Genomic DNA, 26,712 nt, shown 5'->3' with positions numbered 1-26,712 from the left:
ATCTGTAAGCCATCGAGCTTCACGATACAACAAACAATCGCAAACGTATGAATGAGTTTGTATAATTAAGGATTCATTTTACAGCGTTACAGCATCTTTCGTTCTCTTTGAAATAGCAAGTATGTCACTCCAGAAGGTTGAAATACGTGAATACGAGTCCGACATATTAATAATTAGACAGTAATTAGGCTTACAGTAATTAGCACTTGGAGTTATGTATTCGAATGTAGATAATTTCTATAATATAGTATAAATGTTGCACCTATATAATATGATAACTAGTAATCTCTAATGGAGAGATAGGTCAGAAAAAGTCGGTTCTTGTAGGATCGATCATCGTATGCAATATCATACAAAAGAACACTGATTCTATATGAATAATCCCTTAATAACAAATTATTTGAAGTGTAAAGATAAAAGCAAACAAAATGTTTTACATCGCTAAATACCACGGCTGATATGATGAACACATCATAATCAGTAGATATCTTCATTAACAATGTGTTACGATCAATATCCGTTTTCATTTATCTTATGTTTACCGCGTTTGGAAGTAATTGACACGTTTTATTATCTCTATGATTAAACAAAACCTCACCGGGGGATTATTTTCATTGCAATAAAGGCCGGATTTAGTGATATATTTATATTTCTACGGTATATTTACCTACTGGGTATTGTTAGGTCGCATCAGTAACAGAGAGAAGGCCAGAAGAATGGATCAATGAATACAATAGATAAATTGTCATACCTTTTATCAACCTAGTATTATATACACAACGCAAGGCCTAGTTTACTTTGTGTATTTGATAAAGCCAGTCGGGAATACATTAAGTGATATACTTGAGATGCTTTTACGTACTAGATATTTACAATCCGTGTCATTTACAGCTTCATCGCATAGCCCCTATAAAAAAACCGCTAAAGAGCACTGAAGGAACGGCTTACCAAAACGAATTCCTCCATTGTCAGAGCCTTTAGCGTTTTGTTTCCTTCTCCATATTCAGACACATTATACTTGCTCCCAATGTCACGCAGGACACTCTGTATATACGTCTGTATGTTCTGAAAATATAAAGTGTTTATCTATTTGGAAAAATCTTAATTAACTTTTGCCATTTTCGTGGTGATTGTCATGCCGCATAAAGAATACATTGTCTGAGGATTATTACAGAACACAGTTTTATTTCAAAAGCAAACCCACGAGAAATTATTCTATAAAATTAGATTTTACTTCGACCGCCCTTGGAATTTTGAATCCAAGGTTTGGATACAAAGTGATTAGTTTCGGATGTGATGATATTCATGGGAACAGGTGAAAATTTACATTTGTTTGTGTTGATAAGTTAAGTTTCGCGTTTCTTTATTTTAGTTAGCCCTATACAAAACTTACTTCTCCGTTGAAAAGAGACTTCTTGACTATACTGTCCGGTACGACAATGACCACTACGTTGTCCAGGTTTGTACCTAGATTAGTTAACTGATCGGATGCAGTATGGTCACCAAACGTAACGATCAACCACCGAGTCATGTGTCTCATAGCGTAGCGGTGGACTTCCAAGCGTGCTATAGAAAAAGGCTAGAAGGAAAACGAGAGAAATTTACCTGTAACATCATCCAAGTGAACACAAGGCTAGCATGATAGTTTCATTTTATCAATATGGCTTACAGATGTTGAGCCAGGACCGTACAGACATGAATTAACTGCACTCGCTTTGATTTAATGCGAGAAGCTCCTGCTCTAAACATTCGCGATAGGCCATTATTTGCCAATATATATATTTTCATATATAAGTGTATTATTCAAACAATTTTGTTTAGAATAATTTGCTAGGCAAGGAGAATGCAAATCAATCTGCAATCATGACATGTTTAAAGGTCGTAAAAAAGTCACGACTGACAAGTCCTAAATGTATGTACGAAATGACCACCTGATTGCTTGCCCCCTCGAGACTTTTGCATCGCTTCAATACATTCACGAATTGATTCCTCGTTACTTCATATTCTCATATTTTTTTTTTAAATGTTGTCTTTATAGATAGAGTGACATAACTTGCGAGAAAATGCATAGCTAAATCAGGGTTACCTACATAGACCTTAGACCTTAATACACCCTCAAATATTCATGAACTCTCTTGACAATAAAATATATTTGTATCCAATTTGTTAACTCACCCTTTTTAATATAGTTCTGACACATTCCATGCTACATACTAAAGTAATATTTGGCATTTCTCGTATGGCATAATCCATCATAGACAGGAATTCTTGTTCAAACTGAGGGGACTGGATATCTGGTATCATACCGTCAACAATCGACACACCAGCCGCAGACAGACCGTGCACAAGATCATCTAGATGTGCCCCTTATAAAACAAAATTGATATAATTGTCATCAATTTATAAATTCGTTCAAGTGGTTGCTTAATATTTCCATAATTATTAAAGGAAAGTGGTTTATATAGTTTTTAGGTCACCCGATTTTTTTTAATTTTTTTTTTGTTTGATTTTGTTTAACGTCCTATTAACAGCTAAGGTCATTTAAGGACGGCCTCCCCTGTGTGCAAGATGCATGCGTGTAGTGTATGTGTGTGTATTTTGGGAGGCTGCGATATGTTCGTGTTTGTCTCCTTGTGATAGCGCGGAACTGATGCCGACTTTATAGTGCTACCTCACTGAAACATACTGCCGAAGACACCCAGCAGGACGCCCCACCCGGTCACATTATACTGACAACGGGCGAACCAGTCGTCCCACTCCTAATTTGCTGAGCGTTAAGCAGGAGTATAAACTACCAATTTTAAAGACTTTGGTATGTCTCGGCCAGGGGACAGAACCCAAAGCCTTCCTCACAGGGGCGAACCTGAGACAAAGTCTCAAGTGACCTATTGCGATCGCCTTTTGTCCGTCGTCGTTCGTAAACAATTTACATTTTTGACTTCTTCTCCAAAACCCCTAAACCAATTTCAATGAAATTTTGCAAAAACCTTCCATGGACAAAAAGTCAACAAAAATAGAGGCCGGTTTGGTTCCCAACCCCCAGGAGCCCGAGGGGCGGGGCCAAAAAGGGTCAAATTGACTAAAATTTCAAAAATCTTCTTCTGAAGACCCAGATATGGTAGAATCAAATACTCTTCATAGATGGAAGGGTCTAAAGGTGCTTTACTAAAATTGTGAATTTCTTGACCCTGGGGAGGGGGTAAACTTTACTATAGTTCATATAGGGAAATCACATTTTGGACCAACATTTGTTTAATTTCGATCGGAAGCAATTCAATTTAGGTTAGCATTATCAGTATAAGGTAGCAGTTTGATAGTATGCACATATAATCCCTGACTGACCCCCAGGGGCTGATGGGCGGACGGGGCCAATATATAGGAAAATCCCATTTTGGACCACCATTTGTTTAATTTCGGAAGTAATTCAATTTAGGTTAGCATTATCAGTATTGGATAGCAGTTTGATGGTATGCACATATCAGCCCTGACTGACCCCCCGGGGCTGATGGATGAGGCAAAAAGGGGTTGAATTGACTGAAATTTCAAAAATCTTCTTCTCAAATCAAACACTCTTCATAGATGGTCTTGTTTATGACCCTAGGTCTCACGTTTACCCCCTGGGGAAGGAGCGGGGGATTTATTATGGTTTATAATGGCAAATGATACTTTGAATATTACATGTTAATAACTTGATTGGAATTATAACCCTGAGTTGACTGTTTGATACTTTGAAAATTTTAAGCCAGCCCTACCCACAAGGGCTGGAGGGTGGGGCCCAAAGGCGTCAGTGTGCTAAAATGTCTTCATTTTCCTTGTTTAGAATCAGAGGTGCTAGTTTCAAATACTTTTTAGTCTTAAATTTGTAAGCCAGATATTGAATAAGGTGGTTTTATTTTTTTTTTGTCACTTTGAATAATATTTTTGTTCATGATAAATCAAAATCAACTTTCTGTATCAATATATCAAGTGACCGTTAAGACCCATGGGCCTCTTGTTTAAAATCCACAGTTAAATTTTGTAGTCTGAGTGTACTCAAAATTCTGCACTTGGGCCATGCTGTAATAAACTCATGTAACGTGTTCTTCTAGGAAAAATAAAACACTGGACTTATGCAATGTTATTGTGTAATATTATACCATATAATTGTGTTTTTTGAATCACAGAAACGTTGCATGTTCTTTACAAACTGTACGTTTATGAATGCTTTTAAATTGATGTTACGTTTGTAATAACCTTAAACATGATATCATGCAAGAATCCCTTGGCGTCAAACAAATGACAATTATGACATTTTCTGCAGTTGACAACCTGTCAAAAATGTTGACAACCCATAAACGACAAATGAGACAGTCAGTGCACAAGGAGGAAATTATTCGATAGAAAGCTTTAACAAAAAGGTATTTGCTATCTGTATCTGTTTTTAATTTATCTTATGATATATGCCTGGACTAAAAATTGCAATGAACTCATGTTACGTAAATCAATAATGAGTTTTTTTATTGTCTTCATGCCAAATAAGGAAAGAAATGACTGGTTGAGTTTCTAACCATTTCTACCATGAGAGAAAAAAATGCACCGCCCAGCACCTTTAACTGTGACGTCTTAAAGCTTTATAAAGATAAGGACTATGCCATGGATTCAACCTTTGTATTGTGCAGATAAAGCATGAAGATGAATATGGTGGAAACAGTAAACACACGTTTCTAATTAAAATCGTTTAATAATATCAGGTATATCAATATCAATTGTATAGCAAAGAACAAGAAAAATGCAACCGCATAGACGTCCTGTTGAAAACAGAAATTACAGTTTCAACCAAACCTATGTATTGGGTGTAAGTTATGCTACCTTTGTCCGTTAGCACGAACGTCGATGTCCACATCAGATGAGCTGCGAGCGATGCAACAATGTCCACCAAAGCATTTCCGGTTGCGCGGTACTGGTGACGGACGTTTTCATTGTTATACTGAACATCAGGCTGTTTGTCTCCTCGACACATGTCAATAGTGTCATGTCTCCTGTTCAGAGATTTGTATGTTGAACTCGAACCGCAATGATCGAGGGAAACGTTGTCGCTTTCGTTTTCTTCGGTATTGTTTGGAGCAACCCACTGCAGAATCGGAGTATTGTTGTATGGCAGCAATGAGAAGTTAAGTTTATAGTCGACATCCGCCAACAGCAAAACCATGTCAATATCATTGTCACGCATATCCTTCACTAACAAAAAGAAAAACAGAGAAAATAACAAGTTACAGAGGTTTGTCAACACATTACAATCTTAGTGACAACGCCTCACGAAAAAACAGTAAGACATCGTTCGTATCATTTTGAAGAAACTCAAACAATCTTTCAATATTTCAGCAAGGCAAAAGTCTTCCTATAGGAAGCAAATCAACCTAAAAATAATCAAAAGGAGATTAAACAATAGGACACAAGTTTAAACGTCTTAGTAGTATATTGTATATATTTTAGATGTTTTAACGGTTTTAATATATGCATAATGAATAGAATTGACTTTAGTTTATTCTCCAGCTATATGTTCTTGAACACGTGAAAAGTTTTGGAACGACCTCATAAATTTTAGTTTGCTAAATCATTAGCAATATTGGAAAACTGGTATTGTGGCAGAAGCGAGTTTGAATACTTGAGTCACTGGGTACTGATATGCGATATATCACGTGAAAAGGTCACATGTTCGTCTGCGTCTCAAATTTCAAATGTTAAAAGAAATAAGAATAGAGAATGGTTCGATTTATAGCTATATGAGGCTGTTATGGCGTATTACAATGCAACACCATAAACAGGTTTGATGAGCCGAGTCAGCCTCAATCTTCAGTGTGTTTTTTTCGTTTTCGCTATACATTTTTGTATAAATTATTTTTTTTCTCTGCCATAATGGCGTCATTGGTGTGGTAAGAAAAAAAAACAGATCAATATACCGGTAGTTAAGACGAGGTAAGTTTCTGATACGTCAACGTATGCCCAGGTAACCTTGGCTGATATGATGTTACTTATTCCTGACACGCTCTTGATGGTCGTCTCATTGTCACAGGAACCTTCACACGGCCCACTTACAACACCTAAACAGGTAAGCAATCAAGTAATACAAATTGTCAATAAAACAAATATGAATTGAAAGAAAATCACCTTCTGAAATATTATTAGATTCCTTCATGCTAATATGTTTAGAATAGGTAAATTTTGACCTCGGGATTTTTAAATGCAGCAGAACCCTCGGTGTTTTTTTTTTACAAATCCGAAAAACCCTCTGGTGAAAGTTCCCTATTCCACGCCCCTTTGCATGAAGGAGTATATTTCTTTCATTCCAACTACCAGATTAACCTCAGAAACCATGAAAATGCGTTTGGACTGGGACCATATTGAAAATATCAATTTTCGCCTGAGCGCTTGTAACGAAAACGAATATGTCAGAGAGATTAAGCATAATTTGTACTGTCAAATATCTTAAAGGATTTAATTTTATCACGTCGCCTTTTTCGCATTGCGGCACCGGCGTTTTCCAAATTCGTGAAATCAAGTCACTGTTGGGCCATTTTGACGTTACGTCCCGTGAAATTTGGTGTAAGATAGAAATATGTTACAGCTGTAACCCCTTTTGTACCCTAGACAGCTCTATCTTACACATACGGACATGAGAGAAATATTAATAATATTAGGGGTGTTCGTATGTCAAATGCAACATGGAATCAACGAGAAGGTTTATACTGCTTATAGAATAAATATGAGTCGAGGTAATACCGTAGGAAAAAAACATCAATACTGATAGCTCTGTTAGTAGTTCTCGGGGAACATAGTTGGTCGGGGAACATAGTTGGTTTCCATAATCCTGAGATTTAAGCTAGAAAGAATAAAAATTCCAGCAAGAGCTAGGTAAAATAAAGAAAATATCAAGTACATAACAGCGTCACACACACAATAATACTAAAATACACAAAAATCTGTACCACAACATCAACACACAAGGACAAAATAAACCATAGCATCAACTCACAAGCAAAACCAAAAGGACAAAATACACAGAACGACAATACATTAAAACAAAATATTACATAACTTAAATACATAGGGACTAGGTACCACAGTGCCTTCACACAGGGGGCAAAATTACCATAATATCATCATGATTGGTTTTGGTTTAGTTTAATTTTAATTAACGTCCTTATAAACAGCTAATGTAATTTAACGACGTGTCTCCATGTGTGTAGTGTATGCGTGCTTGCGTGTGTGTATGCAGGAGACGGGTTATGTTGGTTGCTTACCTCCGATCGAAACGTCGTCATAGAAAGTCAAAATATTACATAACTTAAAAAATGAAATAATGCTGATGATCACACAAAAAGCAAAAAACATACTATGGAGTCGTTACATCAAAACATAAAAGAAGATACAATCAATAAGATAAAATCATGAACAAAGGAGACAAAAACACACATCATGAAACTAACTATACTGCGTATGAGTGAACTTTTTATCTACTCCACATGCGGCGTCCTTTGTGATGTGCCTTGTCGAATATTGAATGTGTTTTCTAGTTCATTCATAAGCAAGGTCCTAGTTTAATTCCTCCCCATAGATATATGTTCAGGCACTCTGTACGCCTCAAGCCAATCGAACATGGCAACAGATAAACGTTTCTGCTACTAAGTGTGACACACGTCATGATATCTAGTGAAGTCTAGGAAGGTATTTAGGTAACCAAAGATCTACGTTGGTAACTTGGGTAAATTATATTTACATAAATATATTATATATAGGTTACGTTTCGCACAAAACGTATCGTCCCGTTAATTCGTGACCAGTATCAGTCGATTTTTTTAGCTATTGTTCAAAACTACTATTGATTACACAAATGTAATTAAGCTCGAATACATCCACATGAGCTATCTGGTAACGCCAGTCGACCATGACAATCGGATAAGGGTTTCATAGTAATATCCATTGATCTATGAACACACGCAATGTGTATGCTAGAGCGCGTTTTTAAAATCATGATTTTTAACCCAAAATTTGACCAACGCAAGTGGTATTTTTTTTCTTAAAACCTGTCTTAAATTAAATATCACCTACTCGGTAACAGAAATACTCACGTTTTAGCATTGGTCGTTCAACTAGACTTTTTGCAATATTTTTACAATATTTACACATGTGCTGAGTACAAGAATAGACTACATGAAAAGCTAGCTTTTGTTGTGTAGACAGGTTTGTAAATAGCCAAAAATTTAGTCTCAAGCCAAAATACGATTTTTTTTAAAATTTGAAGCCCACATAGTCCAATTCAACATGTATATGCCCATTTTAGAGCTGATTTTTTGTTTTTAAAATTTGATACATGTTATATTACAGGGGTTACTCATGGTTACTCATTGTACAAAAATATCACCCATGGCCACCGTACGCTACTGTACACTGCTACCTTACGTAGATGTTGTTGAACGGCGTTATCAAATTGTCTAATGGTTAACTTGCCAGTTCAGTGGCGTAACTATTTGTCAAAACGAATTATATACTCTCAAATCGAGTAAGTAATGATCGACTACAATAAGGTTAAGTTTATTAGAAATAGAGTTACCACATCGACAGCAAAAGGGATTAATATCATAGTTCATAAATGCATAGATCTTATACAGAAAGTAAACCGACGTGTTCCGGCAGGAAAAGCGTTTTCCGCAAAACTAGTGGCCCCTGTCAGAACGTCCCTCGTCAAAATTCCAGGAAGTCTTGTTTTAGGTCACCTACAAACTCAGACAAAGCGTACACGTCTTCATCACCGTTAACATTGACATGTCACAATCGTATGTAGTCATAGTTGAGTTTATTGAAACAAGCGAAATATGGTTCAAGCTGAACTCGTTTTACTTAGTATTACTGGTTTGATATTTGTTTGAATTGAAGGAGGAAAGATAATTACGTAAAACGTGTGTGCAATACACCCGGCCTGCATCAATAACATAATAAGTTTAATTTCAATTAACAACGAACAATCACAATAAACAATTTTGGCGTATCGCTTTTATTCTCACTGATGTTTTCTTCTTTATACATGTACACAATCGGTTCGGTTACGGTTGGTTTACCTGGTAATAGATGTTTGACAGTCTTGGAGCCAATCCAATCAATACTCATGATGTCATTAGTAAAGTATAAACAGATCTTGTGAGCAAGAGAATACGTTTCATAAAATTACATCACAAGCATGATGTACCTGCTGACTACTTAACTGACGAGCGCGCATCAAGGTGAACGAGCGTTCGATCCGACCGAATAACGTCACCTAACAAACTTGTGTCTGCCGATAGAAGGACACTATTTCAGATAAACTGTATTTATAAATGAATGGTTAGCAAAAATGAGGATAATGTCGTGTTGACCTTTAAACTTAACCATGCGTTGCAAGTTTGTCCGTTATCAAGGAAATCATAATATTGATGCAAGCATTTGCATACCAAATCATTCGCGATATGTAGAGGAGTAGAGGGAAGAACTGTTTTAAAGCAATATTTCACTGGAACCCATCTGGTATTGACCAGTTCTAAAGCGATACAAGGGGTCCACAGATCGGACCCTTGTACATCTTTGCTTGTCGATTGAATTGCCATTCCGTAAATTCAAAAAACAATATACGTTTTACTTCTTTTGATGAAGGTCTAATTATTGCAGCAGTGATGTTTTCAAGCGAATCAAGTTAGTATACCGCTGATGGTGCTTCATGAAATAAACTACCTTGATATATTTTATTCACCATTTGCTTTCTCTCTCTTGAGAGAAATTTACTCCTGTATAATGACAATGACACTATTGATCCGTGTGTTGAACAATGGCAATGTTCATATGTAGTGCAATGTGACTGGTAATGTACATATACTGTTTCTATAAATATTTGATATATTATTTAAATTCTAGTGATAAAGTTAGACAATGCGAACTAAAGCATGAATACACATTAACATTTGTATATACATAAACACGTCGTTCAGAATGTATTGAAACTCATATTTATTACTGTAGACCTGTTTCAATCGATTCGATTTTCAGACAAAATTCAGCGACTGAAAATAAACCTCTACAGATTGTAAATGATTGCGAACGTCATTAATAAACAAGAGGCCCATGGGCCTTAATGGTGACCTGATATATTTATACAGAGAGTTGATTTTGTTTTTAACATGAACAGAAATATTATCAAAGTGACAAAAAACAATAAAACCACCTTATACAATATCTAGCATACAGATTTCAGACTAAAAAGTATTTGAAACTAGCACCTCTGATTCTAAACAAGGAAAATGAAGAAATTTTAGCACACTGACTCCTTTGAGCCCCACCCTAAAGCCCTTGTGGGTAGGGCTGGCTCAAAATTTTCAAANTAAGACCCTTCAATCTATGAAGAGTATTTGATTCTACCCATATCTGGGTCTTGAGAAGAAGATTTTTGAAATTTCAGTAAATTCGACCCTTTTTGGCCCCACCCATCAGCCCCTGGGGGTCAGTCAGGGCTGATATGTGCTTATTATCAAACTGCTACCTGATAATGCTAACCCAAATTGAATTCCTTCCAATGGAAATTAAACAAATGTTGTTCCAAAATGTGATTTCCCTATATAAACTATAGTAAAGTTTACTCCCACCCCAGGGGAAAACGTGAGACCCCAGGGTCAAGAAATTCACAATTTTGGTAAAGCACCTTAAGACCCTTCAATCTATGATGAGAATTTGATTCTACCTTTATCTGGGTCTTGAGAAGAGCACCTTAAGACCCTTCCATATATGAAGAGTATTTGATTCTACCATATCTTGGTCTTGAGAAGAAGATTTTTGAAATTTTAGTCAATTTGACCATTTTTGGCCCCGCCCCTCAGGCCCCTGGGAGCTTGGGACTAAACCGGCCACTATTTTTGTTGACCTTTGTCCATGGAAGGTTCCTGCAAAATTTCATTGAAATTGGTTCAGGGGTTTTGGAGAAGAAGTCGAAAATGTAAATTGTTTCCGGACGCACGACGGACAAAAGGCGATCGCAATAGGTCACTTGAGACTGTCTCAGGTGACCTAAAAATACTTTCGTTGTAAATTTTATAATAAAATCTGGAGAAAAATTGAATATTTGCCATTTCAAAAAAATGATCTAAACGCCATTCCAACTTCTCATAACGGATTGGTTTGGTTTGGTTTGGTTTAGTATTTTTTAGCGTCCTATCAACAGCTATGTCATTTAAAGACCCTGTGTGCAAGATGCATGTGTGTAGTGTATGCGTGTGTTTTGGGAGGCTGCGATATGTTCGTGTTTGTCTCCTTTTGATAGCGCGGAACTGATGCCGACTGTATAGTGCCATCTCACTGAAACATACTGCCGAAGACACCCTGCAAGACACCTCACCCGGTCACATTATACTGACAACGGGCGAAACAGTCGTCCCATTCCTAAATTGTCGAGCTTCAAGCAGGAGTAGACACTATCATTTTTACAGACTCTGGTATGTCTCGGCCAAGGAACAGAGCACAAAGCCTCCCTCACAGGGGCGAACGATAAAGATAAGATCCCAAATTTAGTCGCCTCTTCCGATCATGCAATGGAGGCAGCAGGTACAATTCTTAACGGAATAGCTGTTTTTTTGTAACTGTTAATATAATGTCTCATAACTATGTGCATACTGGAATGGAAGTAAATATAACATAAAAATGCATTTATATTGTACATTTATAATGCATAGAAATATCAATGTTAGGTGTATGTATAGATATGTTTGATACCTATATGAACATGAACGTTAGAAAAGAATATGTAAGTGCGTGTCAGAATATTAAAATCAATCACTCAAGTAAAACAAGACTACGCTTGTTCAATCTGCATAATAATGGACATTCTAAAAGTGATTACTTTGATATTACAATGAACAAAATATGAAAGGGAGAACTTTGTCCATACTATGAGAAGCCTTGGGCAAATAGAACAACAAAGGTGAAACAATCGATCATCTTTGTGCTGAGAAAGAAAGGTAGAAATGATATGCAGATTGTAAGCAACTATTGTGTATGTAAAACACTTGCTAACAAACTTATTCGTTAAGTACGGAAGCACCGTTTTAACGGGAGAGTCACCCTTTTTATTTGGTTTCCTTTTCCAGCAGGCGTTTGAGTGTCAATTTGTGATTTTCCATAAAAAAAATCGACCTTAGGGGACGACATAATTAAAGTCATAAAATGACGGAAAGGCTCTAATATTTTGCGTTATGAAAACATCAACATGTGTTGTTTCTTATTTGACTGTAGTCAAAGAACGTGATGAGTTGCTATGTTTATCTAGCTCTTCGACAATGTTAATATTTGAAAGTAAGCATCCGCATTGAAGGTTCAAAGCTCCTGAAAGAAGTTGACCCTCATGTTTTATGTTATACATATTTATGTACCACTATGGCACCTTGCTTATTCAATGAAATAACAACAAATCATTCTTGTATATTTTGTATGATTACATTTATTATCGATAGTGTGAGTCGTCGACAATGGCAGAGAGAGAGAGACTTTGAGTTAGATATCATGTCAGATTTACGAGTGTTTAGGTTATACCACAAGGAATGTTGAGTTGTAATGGTAAAGTGTTATTTTAGAACAAAGTAAGGGCGCTGTGTCGCTTGGAGGATATATATAGTTGTATTGTTGATGTATTAATTGAACCGTTCATATAAACCTTGATAATTGCGTGTATTATAACTGTAGTTACCGTCTTATCGACGAGTCTTGGTGCGTGTTCTGTAATGTGATGGAGGCGGCCATTGTTGTAAGAGTGCGCATGTACGGAGAGTGACAATTGTTACGTATTTCCGGTTTTAGAGTTACGATCACCGAATAGCGGGAGTTTATGAATGTTCGAGTTCGGTAAATAAACGCGATGTTTATTTACAGTTATTCGATTGGTTGTTTATTCTAGGACCGACATACGATGTTTTGATTTGTTGTTGTGCTTGAGAGTGAGTATAAAAGAGCGAGCGTTTGTATTTTCGTTACACTTACAGACTTTTAGACTTAGAGATTTATCGACTTTTACGTATACACTTAGACTTCTTTATTCGGACATCATTTATACTTCTTTCGGCCTTTGAAACCTAAATTAACATAACTCATTCAGTCTCATAACTTAAAACGCCAGTTGATAAAAACTCCAAAATATTTATGAAGGTCGAAGGTCCTTGTACTTTCGGTGCAAATGCTACGGTTCTCGCTTTGAATTTGACCTAGATTAAAATGGCAGGTGTCGCCGATGAAGCAGAGATCGCTAACCCTTCTAAAATGCCTCGTTTAATCCACCTGTACCTTTCCATGTGTCTTCGTGTAAAGCATTTTTTGATGATATTTTGCAATAGATTTGTTGTAGCTGAGTAAACGTTACAGTTTCGTTGATACGTCGGGATTCTGTAGTTGTTTTGTAAAGCTGACATTCAATATTTAAACCCATTAACGCCCTATGTAAATACTGTGTTCACTACATTTGAGCACATTATTAAGATAAGTCGACAGTAAATATACTTGCTCATTTACATCACACATGCTAACTCTCTTTCAGTGGCTGTGGAAAGCGTCCCAATGCCGTATTAAAAGAGCTAAAAACTGTATATGTATCAGGTCAAGTAATTATTACCGGCCCCAGCTGGCATGACTCTAACCCTCAGTTCTCGGATTGGTGTCATCTCATATATAACATTTTCCCCGATAAGTACTTGAACTGTTCATTACACACACAAATGAAAATAATATTGAACTGTTCATTACACACACAAATGAAAATAATATTGAACCAGAATTTTTTTTACAAATTTAATCAAAATGTGTATCTGTACTTCTGCAATTCAATTAATCATCTCGAATGTTTCAGTGTTTTTATTGATTCATTTATCGACTTCCTTGACAGATGTCGACTGATGACGAAAAATCTGATAGGATTTCCAATGATGCAGATTAATCATTATGGATTCATTTTGTGGTCGCCATTAAGATCTTGTAGAGAACTATGCTATATCTTTGTGTGGTATGAAGGTTGATATTTTTTACTGTGCTCATTAGAGTGCCTTGTGGTTTTGTTCACGATGTGAGGACGCGACATTACATGGGTTCGACTATGATTTACATGGCTTGTATCATCGATGAAGCTTACCCTGCCGGAATACCTGTTCTTATTCTCCTGGAACATTATCAAGATTCCATGTAACTCTTACCTTTGTTCACATTTTGCCGTCGTAAAGCGCTTTAGAGTAATTTTACAAAATACACAGGGCGCTATATAAATGTTGTATATAATGATTTTTAATTTCTATTTTTATTATCAATATAAATCGCCAATGAAGGAAAATCTGAAAGATAAATGTCATATCAATGATTTACAAAAGAGTGTTTTGCTCGTTACAGCGAGTTACATTTCATTTAAGTGGATCACATGTCAGATTGATTACACAGTAAACTTTAGTAATTGAAAGGTAACCCATATCTATGTACATTTTTATTTATTGTTAAATCGTGGCTGAGTGTTATTCTACAAATAATTAAAATTAACATGCCTTGAATCCACGCATAGAAAACCTATGGCCCTGTTAAAGCTAACAAGATTGAATTTCAACTCATTTGAAATCGTAAAATGGTTGTTCCTTGCAGCGTATTTCCGTCTTCACTTATCTTTTTTCATTAATAACAAAAACAGTGCTATGATATTAACTCTAAGTAAACAAGTTTGGTTGGTCTTGAGGTATGCAATGTTTAACAGTGGCATAACCGCGTTGGTTTGTTTAAGTAGTGTTTAACGTCCTATCAACAGCTATGGTTATTTAAGGACGGCCTCCTCTGTGTGCAAGATACATGTGTGTAGTGTATGCGTGTGTGTTTTGGGACGATGTGTTCATGTTTGTCTCCTTGTGATAGCGCGGAACTGATGCCGACTTTATAGTGCAACCTCACTGAAACATACTGCCGAAGACACCCCACCTGGTCACATTATACTGACAATGTGCGAACCAGTCGTCCTGCTCCTAAACTGCTGAGCGTTAAGCAGGAGTAGAAACTACCATTTTTCTCTCTGGTATGTCTCGGCCAGGGGACAGCACCCAAAACTTTCTCACAGGAGCGAGCGCTCAACTAAAGGCCAGAAGTGAGGCATTGTCAAGGGAGACATTAGGAAGAAGAAAATTGTTAAGAAAGAAGAGAAAAAATACAAGATCCCAAATAAGTCGCCTTTTACGCCATTTAAACAGGGTAGATGAATATATGTGTTGTTTTTGGACAACCCTTGGTGCATGGAGGTATCCATTTAGTGTTTTCGTTTCGTATGCAATTCATGTAAAATGTAGCGTAATTTATTTTAAGCATACTACAACTATTACTAAATTGTATAACTAAATTGTAGTCTCCGAGGTTTGTTATAACCTTTTTAGTAGTTACACGGTTCATTATATAAACTGAACTTAATATTTAGCTTCAAATTAACAAGAACGCGTTTTAAATGAATAAAAAACGGGTTTTACGTACCTCCCCTTCTGTTTCAATAGTAATTTTGACCATGCTGGAATTCCATCGTTATGGCGCCTACCATCACCTACGAGTCCAAGATGTACAAAACAGCTATATGATGCAGTGTTATTCATTTTAGGGCTACTGTATCTATTACTAAATTGTAAAGGTGCGCATACCCGTGTGCGTGTGTTACGTTCATCTCTCACAAAACAGAACAGAGAGCAGCAACTTCGTCTTTGGAGGAAATATCGATTACCAGTAAATGTACAAACAATATATTTAACATAGAAATTGCTATAATTTTACGTTTTTCTTTCCTTATCAATATCATTTTAATATACGTTTCGTTGTTAAATTATGCATTCTGACAAATGATTATATACCGTTATAAATGCAAGTGTGTTCTGAACACAAATAGTTATTGAAAACTTATTTTGCGAACTTTCCAACACGATTTTATTTTTGCCAAGCAAAAAGTGCAAATGACCTTTTTCTCGACTCGCTGAAAACCATCACGTAGCCTCAATGTGACGAAAAAGTCAATTCAAGTGTCAGAATATACCGACATACTTTTGCCATAAAGCACTACAGGCAGTCAGAGGAACAGGTAATATGTTTACCAATTCCGCCCTAAAGTGCCCCCACCCCCTACCCCCTCATCTCATCTCTGTTCATCGATTCCCCTTCCCTTCCTTCCCAGGTTTGATTTTTCCCCCTCACTGTACACTTGTCTTTGCTTTTAAGCATTCCGATAGGTGTTCCAGTCTATTATGTAGTATATTATTATGTTAACATGTCTGTAATGTCTGAATTTTATGTATTATTAATACTCCTAATATTTGTATACCGTTGTTTACAGCACAGCATTCGTACCAAATGTTTCAAATGGACGAAAGTGAATAGAAAAAATAAAACGTCCATTGTATTGTTTGTCTGTTACCTTTATCATTCAACTCCCTCCATTATGTATGAGATAAAATCAAAGAAGAGATTAAAGGTCGTTAACGGTCGCAGACAAGAAACATATCAGTTTTACGTTATCTAGGTCATAAGGGTTACGACAAAACACAGTCTGTAAGTGGATATTAAAATATCTATTCATTTTACTGGAAACAATCAACCAAACAAACGAACCGGAGTTCATAAGTTCCATCTCAATAAGAAATGCAAACGTTCAAAGGGGTTGTACAAATGACATTGTTTGAAACGTCGTCAAACATTATACCAATGGGAAAAGACAATAGCCTCAGGGAAATAGGAAAGCAGTGATAAACTCGTTACTCATTTGTATTTCAAAGAAATTTATTATGCCTAACATTGTTTTAATCGTAATCATGCCCCATGGATATACAAATGTCTTACTTCAAAGCTCAAAGCTTCAATGTCAATTTTCGCTAATGACGTCGATATTCAACGATCATGATAGTACATACACGGGAGGTAATGGTACCATATTCGTTCATTAAACCTATGACAAGGACAATATATGGCATTCGAGTGTATGCTCCTGCCAAATGAAGATTGGAGAAATATGCATAGCGTAATGGTGATGTAATAGTAATTGTAACGTTTTCTGAAGTGAATTGCATATAAATTCGATGGAAGTTATCTAAGATGACTTCTACCGTAGGTTTAACTTCAAGCAGACCCTTACTGTGCAAAATGTACAGGTTTTATAAAACCAGCGATATTTAACAATTTGTTTGTTTGTTTGATTTTGTTTAACGTCCTATTAACAGCTAAGGTCATAAACATCTTAATGTTAAATGTACATTTCTTGAAAGTGTTGAAATAATATTCCTACATTAGCCAGTTTGTTTTCCCTACCAGGTTCCTAAATGAAATTATAAAATGTCGATATATCTTTTTAAAGAAAATTACTGTACTGTGACACACTTTCGGAACACTTAGTGACCACCTCACGTTCATGATCATTATCATGAAGTGTCGGTAATAATGGTCACTGGAGAATATTCAATATCTGCAAACAATCAGTGAGACGTTGAGGTAGAAAACGATTTTTGATCAGTGCAGACTAATGTTCAATGCACAAGGACTTAACAAGTATTGAATTATAAAGAATCCATTTCATTGATCACTTCGGGTTATAGCTGTTACGGTTGTGTCATTGTTGTTGTTGCTATGTTTGGTAAACATAATTCCCAAATGCATTTGCCTGTTCATTTTCTCAATCAGTCGCAAGTTTTTGAAGCATATTACCTACATTGTGTCGTCGATACCAATATCGATCAGACTGTATCAACTGTACAGCATACAAGCTAACAGTGCTGAAGATCCGCATCATTTATTTATAAATGTTATCGTGGTGTGACGAAATAGATCGTTAACAATTGTAAATATTGTCAATTTAACAACAAGCCAAAGTTAACGCGTCAATTCCATGAATAATTAAATATAATTAAGGTATTTTGTACATACCAGACGTCATGCATGCCAATAGATTGGGAGGGGATTCAACAATACTAAGTCCTGTAGGTTCAGGAAAATAATTTGCCTGCTATTTTCCCACCGAATATGACCCAAGCATACATTCCCTTCTCTTTTCAGGGACATTTGAGAAACAAAGTATAGACCTGCCGTATACTGCTGCATGAGTAGAGTAAGCGGCGACTATGTCCTCTAAGACGGAAAAGTGAACCAAAATGAACTGCTGTCCCCATTGCAACACTCTTTTCTATTCACTCTTTCATATTGTCTCTTTTTTTCGTCGGTGGGCGCCAGTCTTCATATGACTCTGACTTACGTTTAACATCCACCAAATGATATCAATAACAATATTTTATATGTTTTTACTGCATAGAAATATTCTGTTCTATCTAATTTAACATGTCACTACCATAAAATGACCACATATTGTAATTCCAAAGGATGTCTCTACCCAAAAGTGTATCCTGACTTCGTCGATGTTTTTTGGAAGAAAAGACCTGCTCTATTCCACTGCATGTACCTATGAAGCGACTTATTTGCTTCTCCGGTAGTATCGGGGGATTTCCTTTGTGCATTTTACTATGGGGACATTAAGCACGTTAAACCCTTAACAAAAAAAAACCACATTAGGATATCCTGTTTTGTCTAGCTATATGCGTCTCTACTACAGACACTTTGTTCCGAATTGCCATATCTCTGCTGATTAAGCCATATCTTGACTAACATTTTGATAACGATGATAAATAATTCATCAGAATAAAGCATTTAGCCATCTTGATTTATCTATTACCTAGTGCCACTGGTAAGGTGATGTTTGCTTTTACTTATTACTTGCGTTTGGAGATTGGAATACAAAATACTTTGGACTGATTGATATTTAAATATTATGTCAGAACCATTCTATAAATCGATATATATATAAATATGTGTCTTGTCACTTATCAGTGAAAAGTGTACTTGTTGTCTCTCCTACATTTGTATAACAAAGAAACTGCACTGACTGACTTATTAATATATCTCACCAATATCCCAGTGCAATGCAAACATTTTGTATAAATAACCATAATATCGTATTTTACCAAGTTCAAATGACATATGGAAGATTCAGCTATGGTTCATTAACGGAGTGTTTTTGTTGGTCTACGTTTAATGAATATCACGGCAGCCGTCACGTTATAAGTCAAGCTTTCTCTTAACTGATAGTAATACCCCTGCTTTCCCTATGTATGGTGTTCACATGCCGCTGTTAATTCGGCACCCAATCGCTTTCGAATAATACGGCTTACAACACACAAATTATCGGTGTGAGGACGTGACATTACTTGAACTTGTCCTAGATTTTCAATGTAAGTGTCGCCGATGAAACAGTAAACGCTTACCCTTCTATAACCTTTGGTTTTTTCCCCCTTGTACTTTTTCAATAAGAGTTAGCTTTGCTCATATTAGCTGCTAGTTTTATCGAATGATAATGTTGTTGACATCTCGGTATTCTCTTGTTGTTTTTTTTAAAATGAATTTGATAACGACATAAAGTCCGACTGCAAGACTTGTTCTTGATTTTTCGATCGCCGATGACCTAACAACTTCTTTCCCCGACCCGTAAATATTATGACGAACGCGACTCATTTATACGGAAGCCTTTCCCTTCTGGAACTACTGGTTGTGCATCCGTATAAAGTATTTCCGTTTCTTATTGTCTTTCCTTTGTTTCTGGTATTATAGTGTCCTTGCGTGCCACAAAACAAAATAAGTAAAAGATCAAATAAATGAATAAAAGAAAGACTGTTAAGAAACTCTACCACAAATGGTGTTTAGTGTATGTTTGAACAAGCGCACGAGACAATACAGTGATAAATAAGCTTCATACGTACCAAGCTTCAAAAGGATCGTTTCATCTAGTCCGGTTACTGTAGAAATACTCATTAACACTGATCCAATGGCTACAATGAATAAACCTTGCCATGGAAGTGCCATTTTTATAGTCCCGGAATAAGTCAGTGTTGTTCTATGGTGCTCATATCCAACCGCATTGTAAAATACATCAAGTTGACAACCTTCAAATACCCTCCATTGAGCCAGTCAGTGCAGCAATAGAGCTAGTACTCCAGAGAAATATCAGAAATACATGGCTACATAACGATAACTAAATGAAGTTCAGATCGCAATCGTCTATAATTAAGCACACATTTACAAAAGTACAAATGCCATGTAGGACATTAACGTGGAGCTATGTAAGAGGACAGCATCAGACATCGGCACTGATCAACAAATACCGACGGTGTCATCCCTATGTAGCCGAGTATCGACCTCGTATAGTGACGCGGTAATCCAGACATAAATTGTACGGAAACATCTTAATGTTATTCTGTCGATTTATGGATTTGGCTCTTATTACCAATTAGTAACAGTACGAGTCGTTATCGCCTCAAATGTTTTCTTTGCAGAAAGATAAAGCGCAATGATTGTACAGGAAAATATTAATACTGATACTCGACAACTTTAATATAATGATTGCTTGTTAACTCTTACCCGAAGCAGTGTCTTAAAAGCAAATTCTTAGATATTTAATATTGTTTACCTATGATTCATCGTTTGAACGTGAGAAAACACAACAGAAGGTTGGAAATTGCCGTTGTTATATAAAGATTGTTCATTCATCATTCGAGAGCGGAAGGTAAACCGCGGTCTAGCATTTCTCGTTGTAGAGTTATCTCGTCCGTTGAATACCCTTCAGTCAGTGGACATTTTATAATATCATTATATCATTATTATCACAACCCGTGCAGGTTCGGGTAAGAACATGCCTGCTGTATCCCGCTGCATGATCTTAAAAGCCGACTGATGTGGGGCTCCTTTCCTGTCTTATTTCCTTTCCACCTTCTTTCTGTTTCAGCCGGTGTCTAGGTACCCCACCTCATATGACCCTCGTTGTTACGAGGACATTAAACCCCAAACAAAATGTATTATCACATGTGGAATTATTCTGACGTTTCTGAAATTCCAAGACACATGGTACTACTTTATATAAAAGCAAAACAAACAAAATACTTCACAGATAACGTTTTTATTATTTTCTCAAACAGTGTTAAAGCCTTGTTATAGTTCATGACAACGGCTCTTTTCATAAATCCACAAGATTTAAATCCTTGATAGAGATCACAAAATAGGCTCTGAACGCAGCACCGCCAAGGTTGAATTGTGGTCTTATAGATAAATTCAACGTATCAAAGTCTTAACATATCCCGTCTGCAAAAAAACCCTTTTGAAGTCACAGGCCCTTCGGGCCAGAAAGAATTCAGAATACGCTGGCCCCAACTAATTTTCACTGACCCAAATAAATGTACAAAATAACGAAAAAAGATAAAAATTAATAAAACAGCTTGAATGGTTTGTAAATATGTTTAATTATATAGTATTTTCATCATAATGTCAGTCCCTGCAAAATGACAACATGAACGCATCCACCTGGTTCAAAGACGGCTAGTTTTCAGAATCGCCGTTTGAGGAATAGTCACTGTCACTGCAATCTGCAAAGTCATCAAGCCCCTCTTTACAACTGCAGCAGCTGCTTGAGTAACAATCTAAAAAATGTAAAAGAAATGGTAAAATAAGAAATTGCAGGCAACCCATATTATTGTTTATATTTTGCATTTCAAACAATTGTTATACTTCTTTTCATCATCTAATATAAAATATACAAGTTAAAAGTACCTGTTCCTGAACATCTTCTGTCTGTACACCTGTATCTGCCCGTACACCTCTGACAGTCTGTACACCTGAGACTGTCTGCACCTCTGTCTGGTGTACTCGTGTAGCAGCTGCCTGTTAAGTAATTTTTAAATTGATATTTCAAAATGAAATATTTTAGTATTTAATTTTAATGATTTTTAATTATTTAACACAATTCAAAATATATACGAATTTAATCAATTAGTATTACAAAATTTGCCTGTCCAACTTCAATGATGTCCTGACCTGGCATACGCCTGCGATACTCTACCCTCCTCTTTCTGCCAGATGGACTCACCAATAGTAAATATATTGATATGTATCTATATAATAATATATTTGAATTTAAATCTATTGATAATTAAATAGTATTGTAGTGATTAAGCACAGGAAATCAACTAATTTATAAGGCCAACACAAATGTTAGATCAGATTTAGGGTTAAATCTGCAAGAATTTTAGGGTAGCTAGGAAGAGATGTTTTGTTTGTTTCACTTATTTAACATTTAAAGTACTGTAAACTATATAAGTTTATGGTATTTTCCCTTATAATATTCACCAGCCATTGCTTCACACTAGGGATTGGTTCAAACTCCTCAATGTTTCGAGACTGCATATGGACTAGACACTAAAAACACAACAGGCACAGAACTACAACTGAAAAAGATTTGTTTGTTTGTTTGATTTTGTTTAACGTCCTATTAACAGCTAAGGTCATTTAAGGACGGCCTCCCCTGGGTGCAAGATGCATGCGTGTAGTGTATGTGTGTGTATATTGGGAGGCTGCGATATGTTCGTGTTTGTCTCCTTGTGATAGCGCGAAACTGATGCCGACTTTATAGTGCTACCTCACTGAAACATTCTGCCGAAGACACCCAGCAGGACGCCCCACCCGGTCACATTATACTGACAACGGGCGAACCAGTCGTCCCACTCCTAATTTGCTGAGAGTTAAGCAGAAACTTAGAACTCTGGCCACTGAAACTGGATACTAAGGTGGCATTCGCCATTTGTTCTAGTGGGAAATCGAGTATCAATAGCATCGATAATGCTTTTCATTAGTTTGGGAGAAAGCTTTCAAACATCTGTTCTATCTGGGACCTGGGCCCGGGATCATGAAACGGACTTAAGTCTAATTCTGGACTTAAGTTCAAAGTTTTTTTGACTTAAGTCTAGTCTAAAAACAGACTTAGCTTGGGGATCATGAAAAAAAGAATTAAGTCTTAAGTCTAAATTTCTGTCTTAAATCCTAAGACTGCTACAGGGCTGACTTAAGTCTGAATTTGATCTTAAATATGGCGGACATATCGTACGCTTCATGTGCCCGTCTGCTCCATTGAGAGAAAGGAAGAGACATTTTGTCCCGAGTACTTCTAGACCATTTACTTTTAAAACCCTCCAATTAATTCAGGACTAATGGAGAGTTTTACAAATGTGCTATTGATTCAACTGACCATCTTGAGGCGGTCCACATCGTAATCCATCAAGACCATTAAAGTTTCCGACCATCTACACTCGCTGGCTCAGTCTCATTTTATTGTAGACGTGTACATCCCTATAAAAAACATACTTATATGTAGTTTAATAGACCTCTGCAAACAGACGTTCGCTTGAACTTCCACCGTACGCGTTCCGATGTTGTAAACAATGCGACTGCAGCTCCGCTTCCTCGACGGTACCGTAATAAAACTAATAACGCTCTCATTTGCGAGATCACAATTATCACCGTACTGCGGATGAAACGAAGAATTCTTTATTTTAATAATCATACATTGCTTAGAGAATTATTACTTTCTAGCTGGTTTCTTTTTATATAGTTGTACAATTGTAACTAGTTGTAGTATTACACAAGAAAAAAGTGATAAACTTTAAATACTTAACCAGAATTTGCAATATATATATTTGAATATAGTCAGTCAGCATGTCCTGGCAGGATTAAGATTAATAAAAAAATTGTAAGACATTCAGCTTTTCAATATTTGAAGAAACTGATCAACCTTGTCTGGCCTTCAGCTTTTATTAAAATTTTCTTGTCTATGGACTTTAAACAAATCTGATGTGATGATTAATAATAGAGAATATTCCCCTACCTGGAGGGTGAGACACAGAAATCTCCAACCAAATAGGAGATTTTTTTAGTTGTCAAATCGTTAGTAAGACAACCAAATAATCGCACCGAGGCTCAGACAATCAAATATACACGTATAAACTGGAAAAAGAAAAAGAAAAAATAAATATCATAATGACTGATTTCTAAGAACAACCATGATCTCATAGATATGCATATCTTTCCAGATATACCATAGCACACTATTCAATGGATATCTCAGAAAATATTCTTCTAAAGCAATTACTTTGTTTTTAAAATTATAATTTATAAGTAATACCAGCCTCGGCAATATTGCTCAAAAGGCTTACATGTGATAATTCTTGGGGATCATCGGGATATTTTATAAGTTATTATTATTTACCCCTATACTTATGAAGGGAAGGTTTGCTAGCAAAATAATCAGATCAATGTTTGATAAAAAAAATCATATGATCTGTTACAGCTCTAATTAAGAACACACACACATCTTATTATTGTTATTGTAATAAGAAGACTATCAAAATAAGCAGTCAAGTTTCAATCCAAGCATGATTTGACCAAGACTTTTGAAAGAGATTTTGAAAAGATATCGGGTGTTATAGTAAAAGGTACAGAAGGAATGGCACTCAACAAGAGAATGAAATTTGCTAATGTCGGCTTAATAGTGTGAATCAATCGAGTTTCATAAAAACATATGGTACAAAGAATTTCAACAACTCCTCAATATATTTTGCTTCTTTATCTCAATAGATACTTTTAAAAAGAAAAACTCTTATCAGCTCATTCACTTTTTGATAAAAATAAATATCAATAACTAATTGCAGTTAGATAAGCATGATAAACAATGTGAAACCTCTTTAATTGAATAGAAAATTAACATAATTTTGTAGGATAATTCAACATTTGTATGGTCAAAACAAGCACAACATAAGTTACAAGAGTTTGGCTAAATATGGCACTAAAGTAATACATGTACATAACAACTGAACATCATCATGGAATTACTCAAAATAAAAAATCACCATATATTTCAAACATATTTTCAGTACATTTTCAGTACATTTTTAGTAATAAAATTAGTATACAGGTGATAACAGTATTTGTTATTTTTTTCATTTTATTCCCGTTCTATTTAAATCGAAGTCATGACAACTAAAAGAGTTACTTCGCCCCCCCCCCCCCCCCCAGTTAATGTGGAAGTGACTATAATTTCTTTCATTCATTATTTTTTGACAGTCGCCCAAACTGTTTTTGTTGGGCCAGTGACTACCTCACTTTTGACAACTTTTGGTGGCTCAAGCAAGACTTTAACCGCCATTGGCGAGCTGTTAACCGTCCATTTCAGGCACTGCTGCACAACAAGGGACCAAGGGAAACCTACATATCAAATTTGAGAAAGATCCCTTTGACACTTCCCTAGAAATAGCGATAACAAACTTTCACTATCAAAATCCAAGATGGCTGCCTGTCGGCCATGTTGTTTATCCGATCAGTCTCAAAAGTTGCCATGCACAGTTAAGTACAAAGGGGAACCTACATATCAAATTTGAGAAAGATCCCTTTGGTACGTTTGAAGAAATAGCGATAACAAACTTTCACAATCAAAATTCAAGATGGCTGCCTGTCGGCCATGTTGTTTATCCGATCAGTCTCAAAAGTTGCCCTGCACAGCTAAGGATCAAAGAGAACCTACATATAAAATTTGAGAAATACCTACAAGAATTGTTTAAGGACGGACCACGGACGCATGGTGATTTGAATAGCCCACCATCAGATGATAGTGGGCTAAAAACCCAACAGAAACTTAAAAAAAATTATTTAAGCATTGTAGAAGATGACCCATTCCTTGATTATTCTTAACGAACAACTTCCTGTTACATAGCTTTATTAGATATTTAATTTATTTATTGAATTTGTGCTCAAAATTCATATATAAATCAAATACTTCCTCAATACTTAGATAGTATGTCGCACTTAGTATTATTTACAAATATTTTTTTGCCATGAACAACATCTGTTGTACAGAGTAATCATAGTGATAAAAACAAAGTAACACAAATTAAAACTAGATACCAGCTGTAACGGAGAGAAACCCAATGTCGTAACTTTACCTGCTCCAGAATGTGCATTTATCAAGCTTATGTCATCCTGGACAAACGGTCTGCTATCACATTGCGTTGTCTCATGTAAAAGCCCAGTAGCCCCTGGTAACCCATTTCCACTCCCCCCGGGACACACGGGGAGGGAGGAGAGCTTTCATTCCTCCTACGAGTACAAAAGGGGAGAAGTGGTGAGCTGTAAGTGGTCCCTAAAGACAGAGATATTAACCCCTCCCTTTCATTCCATTCCTTCATGAATGGGAATCTCAATAATTGTTTTACATTATTAAGATACTTGAACACTCTCCTGGTACCACCTGTTCTTCTCCTACTTTCTCCCTCTCACTTACCCTTTTCCTTTCCTCAGTTTATATCCATCCTTCATTCATCATTCTCTTTCCCTCATTTATCCAATCCTTCCATCAATTACGTTCCTTCTCCTTTAATTACCTCGTTTGGGGTCTTTTTGGCAAATCTTATTTTTCTACACATTTTTTATCTTTGTGAATCTATGTTGGAAGACTTGAACATTTTTTCCTATCTGAACTAAGCTGGTTGTTATAGCCATTTAGTCACTTCTAACACATCATATTGATTTAAACCTTTAACCTACATCACTAAATGTCATGAACTTCAGCCAGTCCCTTTTATTATTCAGAAGTCAATTAAATGTTTCAACAAATTTAAACATAATATTATATGACCTTGAAATTAAGAATTTTAAAATATACTCTAAAATTGAGTCAAGGTCATTCAAGTGCATTTTAATATATTTTAGAACCCTTTATCCCAGGATGTTATTGGCTAAATATCATTACCAAAGATTTCCCTTATATTT

General features: G+C 36.1%; 1 protein-coding gene across 1 annotated transcript; it reads right to left on the bottom strand.

Annotated features, from left to right (window-relative positions):
* Positions 1-921: 921 nt before the first annotated feature.
* On the bottom strand, positions 922-20,219 carry LOC110451432. Its single transcript, XM_021499448.1, has 6 exons — positions 19,830-20,219; positions 5,940-6,080; positions 4,849-5,217; positions 2,176-2,366; positions 1,394-1,579; positions 922-1,065 (listed from the first exon to the last, which is right to left on the bottom strand). Exons 1-6 carry the CDS (start codon positions 19,930-19,932, stop codon positions 922-924), a joined length of 1,134 nt encoding a protein of 377 aa, XP_021355123.1. The 5' UTR covers positions 19,933-20,219.
* Positions 20,220-26,712: the final 6,493 nt, after the last annotated feature.

The sequence above is a fragment of the Mizuhopecten yessoensis genome, unplaced genomic scaffold (assembly GCF_002113885.1).
Source record: "Mizuhopecten yessoensis strain PY_sf001 unplaced genomic scaffold, ASM211388v2 scaffold6015, whole genome shotgun sequence".
NCBI classification, from domain to species: domain Eukaryota; kingdom Metazoa; phylum Mollusca; class Bivalvia; order Pectinida; family Pectinidae; genus Mizuhopecten; species Mizuhopecten yessoensis.
The sequence above is the reverse complement of the archived record's forward strand: the minus strand, read 5'-3'. Positions and strand labels throughout refer to the sequence as shown.